The following is a 20,711-nucleotide window of genomic DNA, read 5'->3' as shown; positions in this document are numbered from 1 at the left end:
GGAGGCTTAGAGGTGGTGTGAGTTCTTCACCTCAGACTGTCTGAGCCCAGTAACAGATCCTCCCTAGTCCGAATTTGAACCGCCTAAGGCTTTATTGATATCATTCCACCAACAAACCATGTGTATCTAAACAGTCTCAGCATGCATGCACATCATATGTATACACACACACACACACACACACACACACACACACACACACACACACACACACACACACACACACACACACACACACACACACACTCACACACACGAAACATTGCACCTAAAATAAATAGAATTATAAACTATGAAAATATCCACCACCATATTTTACAGTAGGTATGTGGTTCTTTTCTGCTTATACATTCTCATTTCGACACCAAAGTGCTCTATTTTTTCATATAATCTAACCAAATCAAATCGCTCTTTGGCCACTCACACCAGTGGTGGGTTTGGCATCGAAATGAGTATGCATGAGCAGAAAAGAGCCCCATATCTACTGTAAAATATGGTGGTGGACCTTTGATGTTGTGGGCCAGTGGTCCTGGGACTCTTGTTAAGGTTAACAGCATCATGAACTACACCGTACCAGGAAAACCATGTTGCCTCTGCTAGGAGGTCGAAACTTAGTGGATCTTCCTGCAAGACAATAACCCCAAACCCCCCAAACACACATCCATAAAGAAATGGCCACAAAATCAACATTTTGCAATGGCCATCTCAGTCTGCAGCACTGAAACCCATTGAAAACCTGTGGTTTGAATTGAAGCGCAGACAAGTTATTTCAAGGATCTGTAAGGATTCTGTAAGGAGGAATGATCTAAGAATTCTCCCAACGTGTTCTCCAACTCTGGAAACATTTTAGAAGGCTCAGTGCCGTAACCCTCGCAAGGTGAGTTATAGAAAGGTAAAAATGACATAGGAGGCTTATGTTAGAGAAATGAACATTCAATTATCTGGCAACAGCTCTGTTGGACATTCCTTGCAATCAGCATGCCAATTGCATGCATTTTAGAGGGGCCTTTTATTGTCCCCAGCACAAGCTGCACCTGTGTAATGATCATGCTGTTTATTCAGCTTCTTGATATACCACAACTGTCAGGTGGATGGATTGGATGGATTATCTTGGCAAAGGAGAACTGCCCATTAACAGAGATATAAACAAATTTGTGCACAAACTTTGATAGAAAAAGGCTTTTTGTGTATATGGAACATTTTGGGGATCTTTTGTTTTAGCTCATGAAACATGGGACCAACACTTTACATGTTGCGTTTATATTTTTGTTGACATTTCATTTCCTGTGTTAAACCTAACCTTTGGAATGACTTTGATAGCCACAATGAATCTATTTAGTAATTAGGTGGAGATCTCTCAATAATCATTCTCATGAGAGCACATTGGTAGCAGTCAGTGACGAATACCAATGCTAGGGCTTGGTTAAAATCCTGGATGTGAGACCAAAGGGATAGCTCTCGATTAACTCATCAGTAGGCGGTGCTGCCCTGACGTTTTTTTCTGATAGTGGAAATAATGTTGAAAATCTGACATTGTTTCAAAGGTAAAAATTCAACATATGTTATACAATATTTGTTTATGATGACATAATCCTGTGGTTGAAATTTCACCCTTTTTGCAAATCCAATGTGTTTTTCCACATAGATTCCACGTCACAATATGTTGCCAAATTTAGCTGAAACAACTTTTATTCAAACCACTTTGTGCCCAATTGGTTGGCTCTTTTAGGACTATTCATTTGTTGTTGTTGATTGAATCATTCCTTATGTTGAACTCCTCCCCCCTGTCATGGCGCACCTGACAATTGGTTGGCTCTTTTAGGACTATTCATTTGTTGTTGTTGATTGAATCATTCCTTATGTTGAACTCCTCCCCCCTGTCATGGCGCACCTGACAATGTTCCTCAATCTTTTCTTTCTGTGTAGTTTTTGCAACTTTGTTAAAAGCTAGTTGTTCTATGTTCCCAGTTCAGCCCCATCTTTATCTGCCATGATCTAAAAATGTATCTATGCAGACCCTTGGTCTTTTTTTCCAGACCAAGACTAACATCTGATCAAGAGCTTGGTGAATAGTTGGTCACTTCGCGATGATTTAGTCCCTGCCCTTTGTACACACCACCCGTCGCTACTACCGATTGGATGGTTTAGTGAGGTCCTCGGATCGGCCCCGCCGAGGTCAGTCAAGAGGAAGTAAAAGTCGTAACAAGGTTTCCATTGGTGACCATTAATGTGCTCCAAAAACAAAACTGTGGGCTGGGTAGGGTAGGGGGCTCACGCCCCCCGCCTCTCCCTTCCCTCGGCGCAGGGTTCTTGGCCACCCAGGGGCCATCTCAACCCCCTTTCCCTGTTAGGCAAGGCCGCATGGCGCACCTGTGGGTAGGTTATGGTGTGGAGTCCAACGCGCATGCAAGTCCGAGGGTTTTCTCCAAACACACCCCGTGGCGCAATGAAAGTGAGGAACGGTGCACGTGGGATCCCTCAGCACCACCGGCTCGTCTAGCCCGCTCTGTCGGGGAGGTGGAGCGTGAGCGCGTGCGATAGCACCCGAGATATGGTGAACTATGCCTGGGCAGGGCGAAGCCAGAGGACACTCTGTTGGAAGTCCGTAGCAGTCCTGAAGTGCAAATCGGTCGTCCGACCTGGGTATAGGGGTAAAAGACTAATCGAACCATCTGGTAGCTAGTTCCCTCCGAAGTTTCCCTCAGGATAACTGGCGCTCAAAGTCTCGCAGTTTTTATCTGGTAAAGCGAATGATTAGAGGTCTTGGGACGATTTCAAACTTTTTTTTATTTCACCTTTATTTAGCCAGGTAGGCTAGTTGAGACAAGTTCTTATTTACAACTGCGACCTGGCCAAGATAAAGCAAAGCAGTGCGACAAAAAAAAACTACACAGAGTTACACACAAACAAATGTACAATCAATAACACAATAGAAAAATCTATGTACAGTGTGTGCAAATGTAGAAGAGTAGGGAGGTAAGGCAATAAATAGGCCACAGAGGCGAAATCATTTCAATTTAGCATTAACACTGGAGTGACAGATGAGGATGTGCAAGTAGAGATACTAGGATAAATAACAATATGGGGATGAGGTAGTTGGGTGTGTTACTTACAGATGGGCTGTGTACAGGTACAGTGATCGGTAAGCTGCTCTGACAGCTGATGCTTAAAGTTAGAGAGAGGGATATAAGACCCCAGCTTCAGTGATTTTGCAATTCGTTCCAGTCATTGGCAGCAGAGAACTGGAAGGAAAGGCAGCCAAAGGAAGTGTTGGCTTTGGGGATGACCAGTGAAATATACCTGCTGGAGCGTGTGCTATGGGTGGGTGTTCCTATGGTGACCAGTGAGCTGAGATAAGGCGGCGCTTTACCTAGCAAAGACTTATAGATGACCTGGAGCCAGTGGGTTTGGCGATGAATATGTGGTGAGGGCAAGACAACCACAGTGTACAGGTCGCAGGGGTGGGTAGTGTATGGGGCTTTGGTGACAAAACGGATGGCACTGTGATAGACTGCTTCCAATTTGCTGAGTAGAGTGTTGGAGGCTATTTTGTAAATGACATCGCCAAAGTCAAGGATCGGTAGGATACATACCCTTGTATGCTGCCAAACATTCAAGGGTATGTTTGGCAGCATGAGTGAAGGAGGCTTTGTTGCGAAAAAGGAAGCTGATTCTAGATTTAATTGTGGATTGGAGATGCTTAAAATGAGTCTGGAAGGAGAGTTTACAGTCTAACCAGACACCTAGGTATTTGTAGTTGTCCACATATTCTAAGTCAGAACTGTCCAGAGCAGTGATGCTAGTCGGGCAGGCAGGTGCAGGCAGCAATCGGTTGAAGAGCATGCATTTAGTTTTACTAGCATTTAAAAGCAGTTGGAGGCCACGGAAGGTTTGTTGCATGACACCAGCAGCAAGAGCGACATCATTGATATATACAGAAAAGAGAGTCAGCCCAAGAACTGAACTCTGTGGCACCCCTATAAAGATTTCTAGAGGTCCGGACAACAGGCCCTCCGATTTGACACACTGAACTCTTATCAGACAAGTAGTTGGTGAACGAGGCGAAGCAGTCATTTGAGAAGCCAAGGCTATTGAGGCTGCCGATAAGAATGCAGTGATTGACAGAGTTGAAAGCCTTGGCCAGGTCAATGAAGATGGCTGCACTACTGTCTTTTATCGATGGCAGTTATGATATCGTTTAGGACCTTGAGCGTGGCTGAGGTGCACCCATGACCAGCTCGGAAACCAGATTGCATAGTGGACAAGTTATGGGATTCGAAATGGTCAGTGATCTATTTGTTAAATTGGCTTTTGAAGATTTTAGAAAGGCAGGACACGATGAATATAGGTCTATAACAGTTTGGGTCTAGTGTCTTTGAAGAGGGGAATGACCACGGCAGCCTTCCAATATTTGGGGATCTCAGACGACAAGAAAGAGTTTGAACAGGCTAGTAATAGGGGTAGCAACAATTTCGGCAGATCATTTTAGAAAGAGAGGGTTCAGATTGTCTAGCCCAGATGATTTGTAGGGATCCAGATTTTGCAACTCTTTCAGAACATCAGCTATCTGGATTTGGGTGAAGGGGGAATGGGGAGTTTTGGGCAAGTTGCTGTGGAGGGTGCCGGGCAGTTGACCGGGGTAGGGGTAGCCAGGTGGAAAGCATGGCTAGCTGTAGAAAAATGCTTTTTGAAATGATCGATTATCGTAGATTTATCGGTGGTGACAGTGTTTCCTAGCCTCAGTGCAGTGGACAGCTGGAAGGAGGTGCTCTTATTCCCCATGGACTTTACAGTGTCCCAGAACTATTTGGAATTAGTGCTACAGAATGCAAATTTTTGTTTGAAAAAGCTAGCCTTAGCTTTCCTAACTGAGTATATTGGTTCCTGACTTTCCTGAAAGTTGCATATCGCGGGGGCTATTCGATGCTAATGCAGAACACCACAAGATGTTTTTGTGCTGGTCAAGGGCAGTCAAGTCTGGGGTGAACCAAGGCTATATCTGTTCTTAGTTCTACAAACTTTAAATGGGTAAGAAGCCTGGCTTGCTTGCTTGCTGGCTTGGAGCCAGGCATGGAATGCGAGTTGCCTAGTGTGCCACATTTGGTAAGCAGAACTGGTGTGGTGGGATGAACCGAACGCCGGGTAAAGGCGCCTGATGCCGACACTCATCAGATCCCAGAATAGGTGTTGGTTGATATAGACAGCAGGATGGTGGTCATGGAAGTCGGAATCCGCTAAGGAGTGTGTAACAACTCACCTGCCAAATCAACTAGCCCTGAAAATGGATAAATATTCAAACGAGAACTTTGAAGGCAGAAGTGGAGAAGGGTTCCATGTGAACAGCAGTTGAACATGGGTCAGTCGGTCCTAAGAGATGTATGCTCTCTGGGCGAACGTCGTTCGGAAGGAGGGGCGATGGCCTCGAAAGAGTCAGGTTCAGATCCTCGAATCCTGAGTGGCGGAGACGGACGCTGCGAGTCGTCCAGTGCGGTAACGCGACCCTTTCCCAGAGAAGCTGGCGGGAATCCCGGGGAGAGTTCTCTTTGTGAAGGACAGGGCGCCCTTGGAATGGTTTCGCCCCGATAGAAGGGCCCAAGCCCTGGAAAGAGTTGTGGTTACGGCGGTGTCCGGTGAGCTGTCAATGGCCCTTAAAAATCTGGGGTAGAGGGTGTAAATCTCACGCCGTACCCATATCCACAGCAGATCTCGATCTACAGTGCCTTGCGAAAGTATTCGGCCCCCTTGAACTTTGCGACCTTTTTGCATAATAATAAGAATAATTTTGCACGCTCAATTTTTCAGTTTTTGATTTGTTAAAAAAGTTTGAAATATCCAATAAATGTCGTTCCACTTCATGATTGTGTCCCACTTGTTGTTCACAAAAAAATACAGTTTTATATCTTTATGTTTGAAGCCTGAAATGTGGCAAAAGGTCACAAAGTTCAAGGGGGCCGAATACTTTCACAAGGCACTGTATAAGCCCAGGATGATAGTAAAGTGGGCAATAAGTGACATTACAAGAAAGGGAACACAGATATAACAGTAAAAAAAAGGTTGCAGGTTGGATGGCCATCTAACAAAAACAGATCGGAGGGCCGTCAAGCGAAACAGACCAACGAAGCGTGGATAAACAGCGCGAGTATTTATAACTCTCTGAAGGCCGGGTAGGCTTCTCCCTTCCCTCGGTGTGGTGTCCTGGGCCGGGAGGGTGGCGTCGGCCCTCGCCCGAGCTCAGTTCCCCGCATTTCACGTTGCCTGGGTTGCGCCCGACCGGCTCCATCCCCCCTTTCCCTGTTAGGCACGGCCGCATGGCTGGCCGTGTCCGAAGGGGATCGGGGGTTGCCGGTGAACCGGGTCTTCCCACCTCGGTCTCCAATATCAACTGCCTGGGTCTTGCCCAAGACCCTTGCGGTACCCAGTCAACCACTCTGGATAATCAGGATAGGAGAACACAGACCTAACACAAGGTCTGCTGGGTTTGGGTAGCCCTGTATGTTACCCTGGGCAGAGGTAGCCAGGGAAAGGGCAACGGCAGGGTTAGCCTGGCTTTAGCAGGGGGAGGTGGCATGGCCCTGGGCCCAGATTGCGACAGCAGTGATCTACTGACTGTTCTCATAGATCTGTATATAATGACGAGACGCTCATGTCTCCGCCATAACAATGGGAGTTGTTGTCCCAAAGGCAGGAAGGCAGGCGACAAGCTTAGGTCCATAGAAACGCATTGGGCATATTTTGGACCGATTTTGGCAAGAGTGAAACCTCTAGCTTCACCTCTTTCTTCCCCTCTGCTATTCTCTACTCCACCACACTACCAGCTGCCATCTTCCTCTCCTTTCAAGCATGCTCCTCTTCCGCTTAAGCTTGTCTCCCTCTCCCTCTCTCTCTCTCGTCTATTTTTAGAGCTGGCTGATTTCTACCTTCTAAAACAGGCTAAATCTGTTGTGGAAGAGGAAGGTTTTTTTTCCCTTCTTTCACACATAAACATACTGTACATACACACTCTGTTCATCCCTCATCAGTTACTTCATACACTCGTACACATACATGTACACATACACGGCGAGGAATCAATTTTCATGGGGGTACTTTACCTAAGGGACTTGACTGAAGGTTTTGGTTCAAACCAAGCCACATGAAAGACGTACTGTACACTAACACAGGCTTGTTGTCTGTGTTTGTGTGTGTGTGTGTGTGTGTGTGTGTGTGTGTACGAGGACAGTGCTGGTCTGATTTCATCTTTCTGCTTAGCTAAGATGTGATCTTCTCCACCTCTCCCTCATCATTATCTCTCTCCCTCCCTGCCTGCAACACACACACACACACACACCATCCCCAGGGGTTACACACGACCAAAACAGTACAACTACCATGTATAGAGAGCTCGCTACAGTACAGTAGAATCATCCTCAAAAGAAAGAGGGCCGCCATGTTTAAAGGAGTTACCATACTGCCCCAGTTGGCAGAGGACACTACCTATAGCTAGCTTCACACCCCATGAACAGGAGATGAATATAACAGTGTATCCCAGAGGAGAGGAGGAACAGGGCTAAATGAAGGCAGGGAAATCTGTGCCTCAACATCAAACTAGCATCCGCATTCACGGCCTTCGTTTTGGGGAAACAGTGTATTCATGTGAAAAATAATTAAGGTACAGTGGGGACATGCATTGGTGAAAAAGCGCACGCACACACATAAAACACAGAACACACACATGCATAAAACACCCACACATACATGTGTGTATTTACTGTAATGTAGGTCTTTAAGTTACATCTGTCTCACTATTGCATAACATAATAGAAAACAGCATTGGGATCTGACTAATGTCCATATGTCCATTCATATACTTCAGCACCATGTCAGTGTCTTCCAATGCATACTGTACACAGATACTGAACTGCCATCACACACACGCACATGCATGTACTGTATGCATCCATACACACAAACATACATGCACACACACACTTTCTCTGTTTGTTACTTATTCCGATGAACACCAAGATGGTTGAAACTTCAATCACCTTTTAACTTTTCTAAATAAAGGATTTTGGTGGAGCTAACGAGTGCACACATCAGTGAAGGAATGAAGTATGCAGAATGGTGACGACACACAGCCTTAGATGATCTAAGGGTAGGGATGCACAATATATTGGTGAACATATCAGAATCGTCTGAGTCTAACTGAAAATGCCAACATCGGTATCGGCCAGATGTCTAGTTTAACACCGATGTGAAAGCTGACGTGCATACATAATATACCTATATAATGACCCCACCTATATAATGACCCCACCTATATAATGACCCCACCTATATAATGACCCCACCTATATAATGACCCCACCTATATAATGACCCCACCTATATAATGACCCCACCTATATAATGACCCCACCTATATAATGACCCCACCTATATAATGACCCCACGTAAAATGTTCCGCTACACGTGCAACACAGCATCCCTAACCTAGCCCACAATTTCTGCTGTGTGGATCGAGCAGTCAACAAGTCGAGCAGTCAATTGAAAGATAAACAAAATTTCAGCGAGGCAACTCAAAGGTGAAATCTATTAACGCCAAAATAATGGAATTCATTGTCCTTGACAATCAACCGTTCCCTGTCGTGGGTGATGTTGGCATTCTCAACTGAACGAGCACCAGTACACACTAACGTTACCAAGTGCGCTACTGTTCAGATGTTGCCCTACCGGAGTACACAGTAATAGCGTCACTGCTATTATCTTCATGACATACTATGGAACGCCGTTTGGGTCTTTGCGTGTCAAAAAAGATACAAGTCAAATACCATTATTTGACGAATTAAATAAGCTTTTAATTTGACACGTCAAATAACACAGTTCTGTTATACAATGTTGTGTGTTCTGAATTTGCACGTGCAAGTCAAGCGCCACCACTACTATCAGTAGCACTGTCAAAGCTGTACAAAAAAAGTCTGCAAACAAGCAAACACGAACAATGTGTTTACAATACCGCGTTGGTAATAAAGCATTATTTCTTCGACCGCAACTTCACAACTGGGGTAGCTAGTTAGCTTTAGCTTGGTACTTAGATAGCGCCAATACAACCAAGCTGAAAACAATGTCCAGTTGAAACTGCAGTCATTTAAACTATTCTTATTAATGATTTAGGAATCCTTGTGCGTATTAGCTTGGTAGCCACTTGTTGTTCCCCTATTGAAATTGAGCTTCAGTTCAATGAAAATAAATAGCTAGCCAGCTACTTAACCCTGTTGCCCAAAGCAGCCAGCTAGCTTCATCTGGCTAGTGAGACCTGACAGGGTTATGTGTTGTGAAGCTAGCCACATTAACGATTCGGCACAATAGTGGAATTTACGGTTTGCCTTCAAAATAAAAGTACCTCTTTGAAATTGATGCAGAGGGTTACAATTGGTGGAATCATGCCATATTTAGACTAGATAATGTTAAATAAGGTTGTAATGTGAAGCAATGAAATGGGGTGTCTGTCTACTCGGTGACACCCACAGGACACAACTATGAAGAGTTTACGCAAATATTAGCGTTGTAGCTTTTATCGCGGAACTTTGACTGTGTGAAATCCCCTTCCCAGTCAGCCTATTGTGTGTGTTGACATTCATATTGCACTTTACAGTTTTACCTAAGGATTGGGGATCAATGAAATGGGGTAACGGTCTACTCATTACCCAATATAAATATTTTCCCAACATCCTCCTCAGAGTTTTCAGACTCCAAAATATCCACACAGTTTTGTTTTCCTAGGGAAAGCGTTCAATACATAGGTTGACAATAAATGTGGCTCAATTCAGATGTTTCAGAGTCCCGCAATAAGAGTACTACGCTAATGGCACGGCCGCATGGCTATACTACGCTAATGTTCTCTGGGTGTCACTGAGTAGACTGATACCCGATGTCATTGATCCACCATCCATAGATAAGGCTGTGCAGTGAAATAAGGATGCCCCCCAATGCAACTCTAAAGTACAATACATCCAGTGTGATTTCAACAGATTTGTGTCAAATTAACAAATTATTGTCTTTTGTTGATTTTATATAACATTACAATCTCGTTTAGCATGATCAAATTCAATTATGGCATAATTATACTATTTGTATTCATTTGCATCACTGTCAATGACATACTTTTATTTTGAAGGCTAACCACAAAGTCCACTATTGTGGCTAATCCTTATTGTGGCCAGCTTCACATAGATGGGTCCGACCACCATTAATCAAATAAGAACAGTCTTATAAATGAGGGTTATTTTAGATGATGACACCTAGCTATATAGTTAGCTAGCTAATTACTGAAAAAGATTGTCCTTTTGCTATGTTCTTTATGACGAGCACTGTAGATACAGGAGACAACTTTACCAGCATCATAACATACGTATGGATAAATCGTTGTGACATATGAAATACGAGTGTAATCAATGTGTAATAACTATGTAAAACATTTATGAACACGTTAAATTATTATGTGACGTGAAGTCATATTCGGGTCCTGATTGGTCAACAAGCTTATTTGACACGTCAAAAAGTATTACTTGACGTGTATCTTTTTGACATACAAAGACCCAACGGCGTTCCATAGAAGTCCTGGTTGAGAATGAAATGACTGAACAATGACACAGCACAGCAAGTAAGTGAAAGAAATAGGTTCTGATTATGTTTTACTGGTAATGGGGACATACATAAATGCCAACAAAATAACTTTTTGGTCAGTGTGTGTGTGTGTGTAACCTTTATTTAACTAGGCAAGTCAGTTAAGAACAAATTCTTATTTGCAATGAAGGCCTACCCCGGCCAAACCTGGACAACGCTGGGCCAATTGTGCGCCACCTTATGGGACTCCCAATCATGACCGGATGTGATACAGCCTGGATTCGAACCAGGGACTATAGTGATGCCTCTTGCACTGAGATGCAGTGCCTTACACGGAACCCAAACCGGCTTTGCGCGTGCCATCGTGCATAAATGTATTTTGTCCCCCCACACCAAACGCGATAACGACACGCAGGTTAAAATATCAAAACAAACTCATAACCAATTATATTAATTAGGGGACAGGTCGAAAAGCATTAAACATTTATGGCAATTTAGCTAGTTAGCTTGCACTTGCTAGCTAATTTGTCCTATTTAGCTAGCTTGCTGTTGCTAGCTAATTTGCCCTGGAATATAAACATTGAGTTGTTATTTTACCTGAAATGCACAAGGTCCTCTACTCCGCCAATTAATCTTCACATAAAACGGTCAACCGAATCATTTCTAGTTATCTCTCTTCCTTCCATGCTTTTTCTTCTCTTGACTTTATATTGCAATTGGCAACTTTCATAAATTAGGTGCATTACCACCACTGCCCTCGTTCATCTTTCAGTCACCCACGTGGATATAACCAATGAGGAGATGGCACGTGGGTACCTGCTTCTATTAACCAATGAGGAGATGGGAGAGGCAGGACTTGCAGCGCGATCTGTGTCAGAAATATAACTGATTTCTATTTTAGCCTGTGGCAGCGCAGACGCTCTTTGGGGCGCGCGAGCAGTGTGGGTGCAATAATTGAAAAACATAGATTTCTACATTTATTTTGCAAAGCTCGCGCATGCGACGCAAGCAGTGTGGTCAGCCTGTTAAATATTGGTTATCGGTATAGTTCTTTTTGGCAAGGAAAATATTGGATATCGGTATCAGCCAAAAATGTCATATCAGTGCATCACTATCTAAGAGGAAAGGACCAGTCTGCTCTACTCAAGCCTATTGATCCCAGCTGGTATAAAAACTGATGACTAAGACTAATCTGCTGTCCCAGGTACCACCCACAACCCCTCCCCTATGGAACATTCCAGGAGGATAGAGGGAGCCTAAGACTGGGATCTGGAACGGAATGGCGGCTAGCGTCCGGAGCTCCTTGTAAGGAAGAAGCCCATTAAGGAGAACATCAATATTTCATCGCTCAGAAACATAATTGTGAAAGTTTCTAGCTGCAGGTTCGGGCCATGCCATTAGAGGGCAAACGTCAATACAGGAGGCCCCAGCATTTCTCTCTCTCTCTTTCACACAGGATGCCCCAGCATTTCTCTCTCTCTCTTTCACACAGGATGCCCCAGCATTTCTCTCTCTTTCACACAGGAGGCCCCAGCATTTCTCTTTCTCTCTTTCACACAGGAGGCCCCAGCATTTCTCTCTCTCTCTTTCACACAGGATGCCCCAGCATCTCTCTCTCTCTCTTTCACACAGGATGCCCCAGCATCTCTCTCTCTTTTCACACAGGAGGCCCCAGCATTTCTCTTTTCTCTTTCACACAGGACGCCCCAGCATTTCTCTCTCTCTCTTTCACACAGGACGCCTCAGCATCTCTCTCTCTTTCACACAGGAGGCCCCAGCATTTCTCTCTCTCTCTTTCACACAGGATGCCCAGCATCTCTCTCTCTTTCACACAGGACGCCCCAGCATTTCTCTCTCTCTTTTTCACACAGGACGCCTCAGCATCTCTCTCTCTCACAGGATGCCTCAGCATATCTCTCTCTCTCTCTCTCACACAGGACGCCTCAGCATCTCTCTCTCACACAGGACACCTCAGCATATTTCTCTCTCTCCCACACAGGATGCCTCAGCATCTCTCTCTCACACAGGATGCCTCAGCATCTCTCTCTCACACAGGATGCCTCAGCATCTCTCTCTCACACAGGATGCCTCAGCATCTCTCTCTCACACAGGATGCCTCAGCATCTCTCTCTCACACAGGATGCCTCAGCATCTCTCTCTCTCACACAGGATGCCTCAGCATCTCTCTCTCTCACACACACAGGACGCCTCAGCATCTCTCTCTCTCTTTCACACAGGAGGCCCCAGCATCTCTCACTCTCTCTCTTTCACATAGGACGCCCCAGCATTTCTCTTTCTCTCTCTCTCACAGGATGCCTCAGCATCTCTCTCTCTCACAGGACGCCACAGCATATCTCTCTCTCTCTCACAGGACGCCTCAGCATCTCTCTCTCTCTCACACAGGCTGCCCCAGCATCTCTCTCTCTCTCTCTTTGACACAGGATGCCTCAGCATCTCTCTCTCTCTCTCTCTCTCTCTCACACACAAGATGCCTCAGCATCTCTCTCTCACACAGGACACCTCAGCATCTCTCTCTCTCTCACACAGGACGCCTCAGCATCTCTCTCTCTCTCTCACACAGGACGCCTCAGCATCTCTCTCTCTCTCACACAGGACGCCTCAGCATCTCTCTCTCTTTTGACACAGGATGCCTCAGCATCTCTCTCTCTCTCTCTCTCTCTCTCTCTCTCTCTCTCTCTCTCACACACAAGATGCCTCAGCATCTCTCTCTCACACAGGACACCTCAGCATATTTCTCTCTCTCCCACACAGGACGCCTCAGCATCTCTCTCTCACACAGGACGCCTCAGCATCTCTCTCTCTCTCACACAGGACGCCTCAGCATCTCTCTCTCTCTCACACAGGACGCCTCAGCATCTCTCTCTCTCTCACACAGGACGCCTCAGCATCTCTCTCTTCACACAGGATGCCTCAGCATCTCTCTCTTTTCACACAGGAGGCCCCAGCATTTCTCTCTCTTTCACACAGGATGCCTCAGCATCTCTCTCTTCTTTCACACAGGACGCCCCAGCATTTCTCTTTCTCTCTTTCACACAGGACGCCTCAGCATCTCTCTCTCTCTCTCACAGGATGCCTCAGCATATCTCTCTCTCACACAAGACACCTCAGCATCTCTCTCTCTCTCTCTCACAGGATGCCTCAGCATCTCTCTCTCTCTCTCTCACAGGATGCCTCAGCATCTCTCTCTCTCTCTCTCACAGGATGCCTCAGCATCTCTCTCTCTCACAGGCTGCCCCAGCATCTCTCTCTCTCTCTCTCTCTTCTCTTCACACAGGACGCCTCAGCATCTCTCTCTCTCTCTCTCTCTTTCACACAGGACGCCTCAGCATCTCTCTCTCTCTCACACAGGACAGCATCTCTCTCTCAGGACACCTCAGCATATTTCTCTCTCTCCCACACAGGACGCCTCAGCATCTCTCTCTCACACAGGATGCTGAGGCATCTCTCTCTCTCACAGGGCGCCTCAGCATCTCTCTCTCTCTCTCTCGCACAGGACGCCTCAGCATCTCTCTCTCTCTCGCACAGGACGCCTCAGCATCTCTCTCTCTCGCACAGGACGCCTCAGCATCTCTCTCTCTCTCACACAGGACGCCTCAGCATCTCTCTCTTTCTCTCTCACAGGACGCCTCAGCATCTCTCTCGCTCTCCTTCTGAGGAGCAGTCACTGGAGAGGGCTTTCTCAGGCCGTCAGCAGTTTCTGCTACTTCTACATTAAACAAATCATTAACCATTAGGTAGCCGAGGAAGGAGCATATCCACTCTGCTTCACGTTATCAAATGATCCTTGAGTCCTGTTATTAGTCTCAATGAGGAGTGTGTAGATATGTTTGTAAAATGCAGGATTAAGGTAGCCATACACTCTTAGGAAAAAAGGGTTCCAAAAGGGTTCTCGGTAGATCCCTTCGTAGACGGTTCTAGGGAAAACCTTTAGATGATAAAATGGTTCTTGGTAGAACCATAGAGGATTCTAAGCAGACCCCTTCATAGAGGGTTCTAGGTAGAACCATATACAGACGGTTCTTTGAAAAAGCCTAGAACCCTCTGCAAAAGGTTCTACCCAGCACCAAAAAGGGTTCCCCTATAGGGACAACAAAGAACCCTATACGGTACTACTTAGCACATTTTCTAAGAGTGTACAATACACAGTGTGTGTATGTGAAAGTGTGGTTCTGAGACATCAGTGGATAATGAATAAATCACTTCTGTATCTCTGTCCTTGGTTGTAAGTCCTTCCTCATCTGATTACCTCACTGACTCATTGACTGGGTAGCTGTTACAAGGATTGTCCAGCCAAGTGATAGGGATCTTGCGCCAAACACATTAAGTAGACACTCAGATTGTGTCCAAGTTGTGACAATTAAAAGTAAGCAGTATGCTGTAGCTAAAACAGGCCCACAGAGGTAGCCTATTCTAAAAAGTTTCAAACTATCCAAACTTCCTACTTATAGAGTTTAATTCCACTCAACAACCTATTAAAGCGGGAACTATAACGTTGAGCCTTGCATTCTAATGCCTAGTATTTTCCCGCAGTTCTCCACTCTCGCCCTGCGAGTGCCCTTGAAACGAAAGGTCCTCCACCCTCTCTCTCGTCTTGATGCTGTTTAGCAGGCGAAATTTGAAGTCCTCCCGAAAACGCAATCAAGCCGGTTGACAGTCTGCCAACACAATGTGAATGTAAACAACACCTCCGCACCTCTCTCAGTGAGCTCGAGCCCATGGCCAAGTCATTTCACTGATGTCATGGCTTTTGGAGCCCGCCAAACTTGGCCAAGGACCGCTCAAGCCTGCTCAAATTCACATTGCATCAGGAGGTTCTGACCTGAGTAAGCCCAGTAGCCTGGTATGTTTTTTTTATCCAACTCTGCTTCTGTTGTTCTCACATTTCCTTTATTGAGCAAAAACTCTGCATATCGCCTCTTACTGGGTTATTTAAGACCGCAAACAAATGAGGCTTTCCCAAAGTCACACTGAAATAGTGTTGATTGCAAATAGGCATTGCGATAGGTTACCCTTTGCCTGGATGTTCCCTGGACTATAGTTCAGACCTGTCAATTCAACTCATTCTTTAATTCATCGCCCTCACTGCAGCAACTTTCAACATCAATTGCAGTGCATTACAATAAACCAACCACTCCACCTTTCCAACTTACCAGAGTGCAGAATCTCTCGGGCGGGTTGCCGCAGGTGATGCCCGGCGGGTCCACCTTCACCCGCATGTAGTCCTTCATGGACTGGGCCTTGGGCTGGCATGCATACTGCTCCCACACTGCGCCATCGTCCGTGCTCACCAGGGACTTGCACAGGTCGTACTGGCCCAGCGTCAAGGGGGAAAAGCAGTGCAGGAGGAGCAACACGGCCTGGCGGAGCATGGCACGAGAGTGGTCCGAGGACGAGTGGGGTCTGGCGGAAAAGGGCGAGGGGGGCCACAGTAGTCAGAGTTGAGGCGAAGAGCATGGAACTCGACTGAGGATCATACGGACACAGTAAGTAACTTCGTTGTCACCAAGATGCATCTGCACGCTCACCTGAGCTTAAGGGGACGTTTTGGGGATGATGGAAAAAATACAAAATGCAAGAGAAACAAAAGTTTTCGAGTTGGCTAAGTCAAATCTACAGCCGTTCAGCAAACGTGGGCCTACAAATAATCACAGATCCTTTAGGAAATGACACTAACTTGTTTCGATGTCGGATATGGAAAAGTGACCAATAATAGTGCAGGGGGCGTCGAAAGTCAGAGAAACTTCACATCTACTTCAACCATAGTGGCGCCAGTGCTGCGTTGGCGGTGGTGGTGGTTGGAGAATCAGCAGAACAAATCCATACTTCAGAGGTCCTTTTCGCCTGGGAGAGGTGAGAGCTGCCCGCTAGGGATGATAAAGGGAGAGTGGACTACGTCTTTAGATACAGCCATCGGGTCGTGATGCAGCGGCCCGGAGCCTTGCCTCAGTGATTGTCCTGTAAAGAAGAGGGAAATTATTAAGATATTAGACTGATAGAGGGAGAGAGAGACTACATAGCATAGTTTCTCTTGTTCATCACATGTTTCGCTCATTTTATTTTCCAATATTGGACATTTAGGCTACATAACCTAAGTTGTATTGGGAGAGTAGGCCTATGACTGAACTTCCCAGAAATTGGACCAAACCATGTAGGCTGACAGAGAGGATATTGTAAGCAAACAGTATGTCATTGTGATCGTGTAGGTGACATATTTCAGAGATCTTATTTCCAGAATTATGCACAAGTTTTTAAGTCATATGCAGGGCTTGGTGCCAATTTTCAAAAGTTGGGAATGTGTGGGTGGTGTGGTTTGGGCGTGGACTTTCAATGAAAGAAGGAAAGGTGGGAATGTGTGGGTGGTGTGGACTTTCAATGAAAGAAGGAAAGGTGGGAATGTGTGGGTGGTGTTGGTGGTGTGGACTTTCAATGAAAGAAGGAAAGGTGGGAATGTGTGGGTGGTGTGGACTTTCAATGAAAGAAGGAAAGACATATGAGCTATAACTTAACTTATGATGTAGCATATGCATTGCGTCTTGGAAGGTGGGTTTGAAGGAAAGTGAAAAAGTCACTCCACCACTTTGTGCATCAATTCCATAAAATATGAGGCATCCTAACTTCACCTGCATCGCCATGCATTATATCTGACATTGCACTTCGTAAATTATTACACACACCGTCACTCTGCTGTCCTGATTGCGCACCTGCGTAAATGTAACAGTATAGCTTCCGTCCCTCTCCTCGCCCCAACCTGGGCTCGAACCAGGGACCCTCTGCCGCCTATGCGCGAGAGTTTGATTCTGCATCGCCTTTCCAAATGCTAGATGACCAGAGTGAGCAAAATGCGTTTTAATTGGATTAACCCTGTTCACAGTTTGGCTATCTGTCCACAGATATTTTTTCCACGAAAATGAGGTAAAGCTAAATTCAGCGTTTAGTTTGAAAGCTGTTCTTCAAATACGGTATAGGGGTGTGTCTGACTAGTGCTTCTGCTAGCTTCAGCAGAGCGAATCAAAAGTATAGCAACCATTCAGGCTGCATTTAATTTGGTAACCTAATAAATAATATTATTTCTAAACATAATATGAAGTGACAACTGTTTTATTGATTGTTGAGTATATGCCTAATACTATTTAGAATAGTGAGTGGCAATTGAATAGTCTGCATCACTCGAAGTGAGCGGTGCGTTTTAGACTAGGTTTCGTAATCTCGTTTATTTTTTTTTAAATCAAACATTTTGACACGTGTCGGATTTGCCACTTACTTAGAACATTCATCTGATCCGGGAGAGCTTCTCTGTCCCTTTATACGACCACCTCTCCGCCGTGAGCCGTGCACGGCTCCATCTACACTATCGGGCTCCTGTCGAGGTGTAGGCTACTGTACTCCACTCCTGTTATCTGGTCTGGTCTCCTTGTTGGTCTTCTCCAGCGGGTAACTTTTTTACTACACGGCGGAAGGCTGCACAGAGTAGAACGGTATCCTAGATCTGGAAACGGGCGGTTGGGGAAAAAGAGCGTGATTTCCAGTTTGAAGGAGAATCAAAAGTGAAAATATTGACTTTGAGGAAGGGCTGGTGCCCGTTTCTTCTCCTCCCACTTTACAAGCTCGGGTTTACCCGGGATGCTCAAGGGCAGAAAAAAAAAGCTTGGTGGAAAATCTCTCTCTCGTCTACTCCCTGTCCCTCTCTCTCTCTCCCCTTCTCTCTCTCTTATGTACTCACAAACCCTTCTCTCTCTCTCTTAATGCCTGGGCTAAATCCTTTTCACCGTCACTTCCAATCACTTTCAGGGCTTTTATCTGCTAACCTCCGGGGCGGGCGGCGCAACTTCGCTCTCGACGCTTTCTCGCGTGGGCCGACATGCACCAAACTGAACCGTCCCATAGGCCGATCAGCACGCGCTGCTTAAAGGACCTGCGGGGAAGTGGAGCTATAGCCCATGTCGTATCTTTCCGCTCTCTGTCACGGATTCATCCTGTGCGTCCGAGCGGTCCGATAGTTGGATCAGGAAATTGCTAGCAGCAGATAAGCCAGAGTTGTTTGCGCGTTTTAGGACGTGTTGGATAGATGGCGGTTTAGATTCGGGACATAAACACTGCTCGGGTTTAACACCATCCATATTGGATTTATATTTGCCATATATTTTTCAACTGTGCTGTTTCAGACAAGTTCTGAACCTTTCTATTCTCATTGTTTCTACAGATTGAAAATAAAATGTTTTGCTTAAAGAATAAATTATATTTTTGATCGATTGACAATGGCTTTTCAAATCACCAGTATTACTATCTGCAGCGTTAGTTCTAGGTAAATGTTACAATTCTTCAGCCATTCCTGGACCTGTGACCAAAAACGAGCTACATATGGACAGTACCAAAATAAATTATCTAATGACTTTGCCTCCTCACAGCAAAATCTGCAGAGATGGAAAGATTGTATCCCCCATATATAACATTCTATTAGTTGCAAGAATTTTGTATAATCATTTAAATTAAAACATTCAACATTTTGAATCCAGCGTCCTTTTGCGTATCTGTTCAGCATAAACCATGTGCCATGGAATCAGTACCTCAATCTTTTCCCAACTTTTTTGCAATCTATAAGGGCACCGCTGTCAATGTTTTGGTCCTTATATTATACTGGTATACTCTTTTATTTATCACAATTTTCTTCAACCAATGATGGTCTTCAAGGAAAGTTTCTTACTTTCTCTCCCTTTCACTTTCCTTTTCCATTTGTTGTGGTAATGCTGCATTAGTCGGTTGTAATTTGGGTAGAGCAGACATTTCCATATGTTTTTCCATATGTGTGACATATGTGTGACATGCAGTCCTATTTAAAAAAAATAAAAAAAATAAACATTGAACCTTTATTTGACTAGGCAAGTTAGTTAAGAACTAATCTTATTTACAATGACGGCCTAGGAACAGTGGGTTAACTGGCCTAGGAACAGTGGGTTAACTGGCCTAGGAACAGTGGGTTAACTGGCCTAGGAACAGTGGGTTAACTGGCCTAGGAACAGTGGGTTAACTGCGTTGTTCAGGGGCAGAATGACAGATTTTTTCCTTGTCAGCTCAGAGATTCAAACCAGCAACTTTTCAGTTACTGGCCCAAAGCTCTAACCACTAGGCTACCTGCTCTAACCACTAGGCTACCTGCTCTAACCACTAGGCTACCTGCTCTAACCACTAGGCTACCTGCTCTAACCACTAGGCTACCTGCTTTAACCACTAGGCTACCTGCTCTAACCACTAGGCTACCTGCTCTAACCACTAGGCTACCTGCTCTAACCACTAGGCTACCTGCTCTAACCACTAGGCTACCTGCTCTAACCACTAGGCTACCTGCACTAACCACTAGGCTACCTGCTCTAACCACTAGGCTACCTGCTCTAACCACTAGGCTACCTGCTCTAACCACTAGTCTACCTGCTCTAACCACTAGGCTACCTGCTCTAACCACTAGGCTACCTGCTCTAACCACTAGGCTACCTGCTCTAACCACTAGGCTACCTGCTCTAACCACTAGGCTACCTGCTCTAACCACCAGGCTACCTGCTCTAACCACCAGGCTACCTGCTCTAACCACTAGGCTACCTGCTCTAACCACTAGGCTACCTGCTCTAACCACTAGGCTACCTGCTCTAACCACTAGGCTACCTGCCTCTAACCACTAGGCTACCTGCTCTAACCACTAGACTACCTGCTCTAACCACTAGGCTACCTGCTCTAACCACTAGGCTACCTGCTCTAACCACTAGGCTACCTGCTCTAACCACTAGGCTACCTGCTCTAACCACTAGACTACCTGCCGCACTTATAGCTCTGGCTAGCATTAGTTTATGTTATTGATGTGCATAACTGCAATAAAATAAAAAACCTTACCACTTACCAGATGATGATAATATGAAACTTATTCTTGAAAAGGGAGACGCAAACAAATTTAGTAGCAACATCCTCTTTGATAACACCCGCAGCAGCCACTGCAAACTAGCCGACAACAAAAGCTATCTAGCTAGACCATGGGAAAACTACTGCTCGCTATTGCTCAGTGACCTGTTAAGCTATCTAGCTAGACACTAGCTAACATT

General features: G+C 45.4%; 1 protein-coding gene across 2 annotated transcripts in view; it reads right to left on the bottom strand.

Annotated features, from left to right (window-relative positions):
• LOC112230760 (netrin-G2-like) overlaps positions 1 to 18,593 on the bottom strand; it is a 155,025-nt gene extending 136,432 nt beyond the window's left edge. The window contains exons 1-3 of one of the 2 annotated variants that reach the window (XM_042311251.1): positions 17,888 to 18,593; positions 16,301 to 16,581; positions 15,777 to 16,026 (exon numbers count right to left, since the gene is read on the bottom strand). In XM_042311251.1, coding sequence (XP_042167185.1) covers positions 15,777 to 15,995 — 219 coding nt within the window. In that variant the 5' untranslated portion in view covers positions 15,996 to 16,026; positions 16,301 to 16,581; positions 17,888 to 18,593. Of the gene's footprint in view, positions 1 to 15,776; positions 16,582 to 17,887 lie in introns of both variants that reach the window. The other variant, XM_042311252.1, reaches the window with a different exon arrangement.
• Between the last annotated feature and the right edge of the window lie 2,118 nt (positions 18,594 to 20,711).

The sequence above is a fragment of the Oncorhynchus tshawytscha genome, linkage group LG33 (genome assembly GCF_018296145.1).
Source record: "Oncorhynchus tshawytscha isolate Ot180627B linkage group LG33, Otsh_v2.0, whole genome shotgun sequence".
NCBI classification, from domain to species: domain Eukaryota; kingdom Metazoa; phylum Chordata; class Actinopteri; order Salmoniformes; family Salmonidae; genus Oncorhynchus; species Oncorhynchus tshawytscha.
The sequence above is the reverse complement of the archived record's forward strand: the minus strand, read 5'-3'. Positions and strand labels throughout refer to the sequence as shown.